At 45.2% G+C, this 5,175-nt stretch overlaps 1 protein-coding gene across 1 annotated transcript; it reads left to right on the forward strand.

The window, feature by feature from the left end:
* Positions 1 to 600: 600 nt before the first annotated feature.
* Positions 601 to 4,274, forward strand: LOC109475897 (synaptotagmin-4-like). Its single transcript, XM_019776719.1, is given in 4 exon segments — positions 601 to 985; positions 987 to 1,453; positions 1,968 to 2,097; positions 2,448 to 4,274. Coding segments are annotated over 4 exon segments (1,296 nt in total). The 3' UTR covers positions 2,762 to 4,274.
* The last annotated feature ends 901 nt before the right edge of the window (positions 4,275 to 5,175 follow it).

The raw sequence follows: 5,175 nt of genomic DNA on the forward strand, positions 1-5,175 counted from the left end.
CATCAAGACCTACCCACCTACCAAATATCAAGATAATCCATCCAAGCTTTCTCGAGTTATGCTGTTGACAGACACACAGACACACACAGGGCCAGGAAAACATAACCTTCGTCAATTCTTGGCGAAGGTAATTAAGAAAAGGCGTACATCACAAATCGTTTGCAACTTATTTTCACTCGTTTGGAAAGAAGGCCGTATGAAAATCCATCGTTTCTATTTGTTTTTTGGTATTGCACTGATAAGCATTGATTACCTAAGATAGACGGGGAGTATATTTAAATGTACAATCATGGCTACATATTCACGAGAGGACACAGAGGGTCATATGTGCTCTGTTATCGTGTTTGCATGAGTGGACCTTCCGCCTGCATATGCAGTGTGACATCGATATCGATAAGCGTCTACATGATAATAGTACTATTGGCACATTGTTTTATTTCATGACTCTTTATTTACTTGTTGGATCAGGGACATCGCCATTGTTTTGTTTTTCCTTAGTTTATATTCCTTTATTCTGATATTTTGTTGTGCTTGTGTATCTAGAATCTGGTTTTTATCTATTGTCCTGGCAACCATTGATGTTTCTGATGACGACCCTTCATGTCCTCCCCAGTATCGGGCCCCGCGGTCATCGGGACGGTGTGCAGTGTCGTGCTGACCATCGCCGTGTCCGTCACTGTTTGCATCTGCCGCTGTCACCGCCGAAAGCTCCTCCGCGAGACCTCCTTCGGATCTTCGTCCTCGTCCCAGAGCCTTCCCAACAACGGGCGAAGGGCGGACAGCTCGTCCCCGAGGAGCACCATCAGCGACCCGTCCAAGAGGATGTCACCCGTCTCCCCCGCTATACCCATCCTACCTCAGTCTTTCTCCATGCCTCTTCCTCAGACCAAAACCTACATCAAGACGTCGTCCAGCGACACGCTGTCCATCGACCCCGGCCTGGTCAGCACCGATTACTGCATCGAGAACGAGGTGAGCCAGCGGTCCCCACGCCTGGACGCGATGGAGAACAAGCTGGACCAGATACGGGAGAGGATTGGAGACCGTCCCGCCACCAACAACCCTCGGGACCCTCAACTTCAGCGTAGGCTACGACGTGCACAAGAGCGCCTTCAGAGTCACCATCCACAAGGCGAACGACCTCCCGATCCGGGACCCACAGAGCGGCTCGGCAGATCCGTACATCAAGCTGTGTCTCCTCCCGGACAAGAAGCACAAGGTCAAGACACGAGTCCTCCGCCGCACGAGAAACCCCGTCTTCGAGGAGACGTTCACGTTCTTCGGATTGGAGCGCGGCCAGCTCCCGGGGATCTCCCTCCACTTCTCCGTCCTGAGCTTCGACCGCTTCTCGAGGGACCACCTCATCGGGGAGGTCACCATGTCCCTGGCCAAGGTCGACATGACTGAGGGAGAGGTCACCATGACAGGCGAGATCGTTGGAAAGCAGACCAAGGTAAGAAAAAAACACGACGTGGTGCATTTTCTGTACTGTGATCATCAACTTGAATCCATCATATTATTTATGGTGACTCGTGTAGAAGTCCTACAAGTAGCTACAGCCAGCGTTCTTGCAATTGAGTGGCGGAAGAAAGGGCAGGTCAATCTTCTATGACATAGTTGCTGCACGGATGCTGATCACAGTGATTTACGTCTACGCCAGTAATAGGCAACGGCATTCTGCTCTAAGAGGGGTTAAAGGTGGTGCTGCAAAGGGTGCAATTTATAACCTTGTGACCTTCTGAGTGAACTAACGAGAACGATGCATAGTCGGCCAAAACCAAACTGAAACATGACATTTTTTCGCATCTACGAATGTCAGATTCACGCCACGAAATCATCCCAAATCGCCATGCCCATCAGCTGCGATATGCATCACTGTCAAAACCTAATAAGCTTTGTATCTAACAGCAACTCTCGTGCCAGTTCGGCCCTATTTAATTTTTAATGTCTGTCGTCTGACTGTGCAGCAGCAGCAGAAGCCATCTGGGAAGGGAGAGATCCTGGTGTCCCTGTGCTACCAGCCAGCCGCCAACAGACTGTCTGTCGTCATCCTCAAGGCCAGGAACCTGACGGGCTACAACCTCATGGGACCTGCTGGTAAGCCGCGCAGGTGGAACCTGTTCGCTCGGCTCTTTCATTTCTCTGTGACAACAGTCTACCTGGAACAGACGAACGTCTTTTTTTGGGGGGGGGGGTCACATAGCTAATGGTAGATGTGATACCGGATATGGTCAAACTATATTGCTTAGGGGAGGTCTTCGCCTATGTAAGGAGAACTCACTAAGGGGGTGAGATCAGGGTAAGTCATACGGCCAAACTCCAAAGTATGAAAATGCACTTCTTCCTTGTCATCTATCGCACCCAGTTCTCCTTCAGATTTAAGAAACCCTTGACCATGGTCATATATGTGTATATTCTAAATCTTCTGGTTTTCCTTGTCACATTAGACCCGTTCGTGAAGCTGTGCCTCTTGCAAGGAGACCAGAAGTTGGCCAAGAAGAAGACCCACGTCAAGCGTCACACCGCCAACCCGGTCTTCAACGAGTCCTTCATCTTCGACGTCCCGTCAGAGGGACTGGATGACATCACGGTGGAGCTACAGGTGCTGGACCACGACCGGGTCTCGAAGAACGACCAGATCGGGCGGCTGACGTTCGGAGGCCGGGCGAAGACGCCCTCCACCCTCGAGCACTGGAAGGAAGTGTGCGAAAACCCGCGGAGGCAAATAGCGAAGTGGCACGATCTACAACAGGGACATTAATTGAATCACTGAAGATATATTTTGATTAATCAATCAATGAATTGATCAATTGATATTAACTTATGGCATATATTCAGCTTACCCGAGTCGTGTTTTCACAAACAAGAGATGCAGAATTTAGCCATGAATAACCAAGATTTACTAATCATATTTACCAGAGACGAAAGGTTTAACACTCGTTCATTACCGGCTATGATACTATATTCCGTCCTATTTTAGGGCTTCATTATTAATCAGGAAATCGTCATGCAAGGTTGTGTTGTTGTTCTCAGGATCTGAATCAAAATAATCCTTTCATTATATGAAGGGTACGGATCTAGCGTAACGGATATGGCTAAATACAAGCAACGTGGTCACTTTAATCATTTTGACATCACCGGCATTTAACCTGCAGTATGAGAGGGCCTGTACTATACATGTTTGATTCCTGTACGAGTTGAAGAATGACTCTTCTTAGCTTTAGCCAAAAAGGAATAACAGAGATATATGTGTGCTGCTACTCGTAGAATTAGGCGCAAGCCAAGACGCAAATGTTGTCTTTCAGGAAATAGGGCGCTATATTGTCTACTTTGTCCCCAAACGCCAGGCCTTGGTGAGCAAACTTGGGCAATTTCAAAAATTCAGAAAATGAATGTGCAACAGTGTCGTTCGATTTGCACAAATAGACGTACGATTCGATTCCTCGCCTGAATCTGAAATCTTCATTCTCCTTTGCTCGAGCGGATTGACCGGTTCATTACCACAGTGACGGCTGTATTTGGAATGGTTGAAGTTTTCTTACCAAAGCCTGTCACGTACATGTAAATAGAAATTGTTGAATTTTTGTGTCAGACGGTGGCAGGCTCGGCCTATACTGTATGTCGTCAACAGGAAGAGAAACGGAAGAACTGTGATGTATTAACCGGCGTGTATAGGTAACCTACACACCAGGAGCCCAAAGCCCCTGCCATACATAGCCGACCATGTTCTCCCGACCTTCTCCAGACCAAGGTTGGGAGTTTAATAGTCGTGAGCAAGGGCATCTGTGGTTGGGAGTTAGTCGACGAGGTAGCTTACTACTAATCTTAAAAGGTCTGTTCCACCAGCCAACAAATCATAGATGTAATCGGAGGAACAAACTGGAGTTAGAATACGGATGTCCCAAACCTTGGTTGGGGAAAGGTCAGGGGCAAAGTCATGGGGAGATCCTTAATGTGTGACAGGGACTTAACGTAACCGTATGCATTGGGTAGAATTTAAAGAAAGTGTTGTCTTGTAAATGAATCTTACCTCTAGGAAGTGTAAGCGTTAGGGCGTTCTGTATATCGCAGCGAAGGCTGCGATGTATTTGTCTTGTCTACAATAAGTCGAAAGATGATAAACATTCAAATCTATTACTTGATCGATGCCGATTCCGATAGCTGTCATTTGATGACCTTTTTACGTTGTGCAAAGGTCCTTATACTTAATTACCGTACAGTGCAAAATTTATCTTAACACGAAAGTGAAATGGCCACGTAGAGATAAAACAGAAAACCACTACTTTCCGTAAATAATTTCATCAGGTTGGAAGATACTTAGGGTATAGAATTAACCACTACTGTAGCTATTTGGAGCAAGTTAGAAAAGGTTTACGATAGGGGCCTTTGGAACACAATAACAACTTAGCAATTAAGACTTACGATATCTCTTCGTCGTAGAGTAGCTATGAAATATTGTTGTTAATATGCATTCTGTTGGTGGTAAATTTTAGATACACAAAATGTCCAGACTGTTTTATTCAGTTCTCGGTTTGTGTGGCAACACTTTTGAGAGTTCTTTGCTTTCTGAATTATTGGCACACCTGTGTACATTCCTGACTTCCTTGGTATACGTCTGTGTTGTCCTCAATTTTTTGTGTGTAATTTTGTTGCTACTAGAATTAAGCCAGTTAATGTAAACAACAGAAGAACATGATTGATCAGCCTCTTGGTGTCATATCTGTTCCTTAGGCACGTATTTCAAATGTGTCAATTGGTATAGAAAATGTGGAAGACAAATTTGCTCAATACAAACGGAAACATGGGCATCCAGATCCCTAAATTAGTACTGTAAATTGTGATACTACTCTTGTTACTTTGAAATTGTAACTTTATTGGCTGTACTGTGTTTACATAGCTACCTAAGATACGTGGTTACTTATCTAAATCAGTTAATATTTGTCACTTTGCATCTAGATGCTTCAAAGATTTTCCTGGCTTACATCTGACAGCATTGACGTTTGTGAGAGAATAGTGTTGAGAATATATTATGAAATCATCAATTGACATGTTATATTGCATTTTACTTTTTGAAACATGGGGAATATGGAATTACCGTGTGTATCACGGAGATGCCGAAATGTTCCAATTGACAGTTACATGTTCCTGACTTTGCCTCATATTTCATTCGATTTC

This window comes from Branchiostoma belcheri, unplaced genomic scaffold (genome assembly GCF_001625305.1).
Source record: "Branchiostoma belcheri isolate BF01 breed outbred unplaced genomic scaffold, Haploidv18h27 scaffold104, whole genome shotgun sequence".
Classification (NCBI taxonomy): domain Eukaryota; kingdom Metazoa; phylum Chordata; class Leptocardii; order Amphioxiformes; family Branchiostomatidae; genus Branchiostoma; species Branchiostoma belcheri.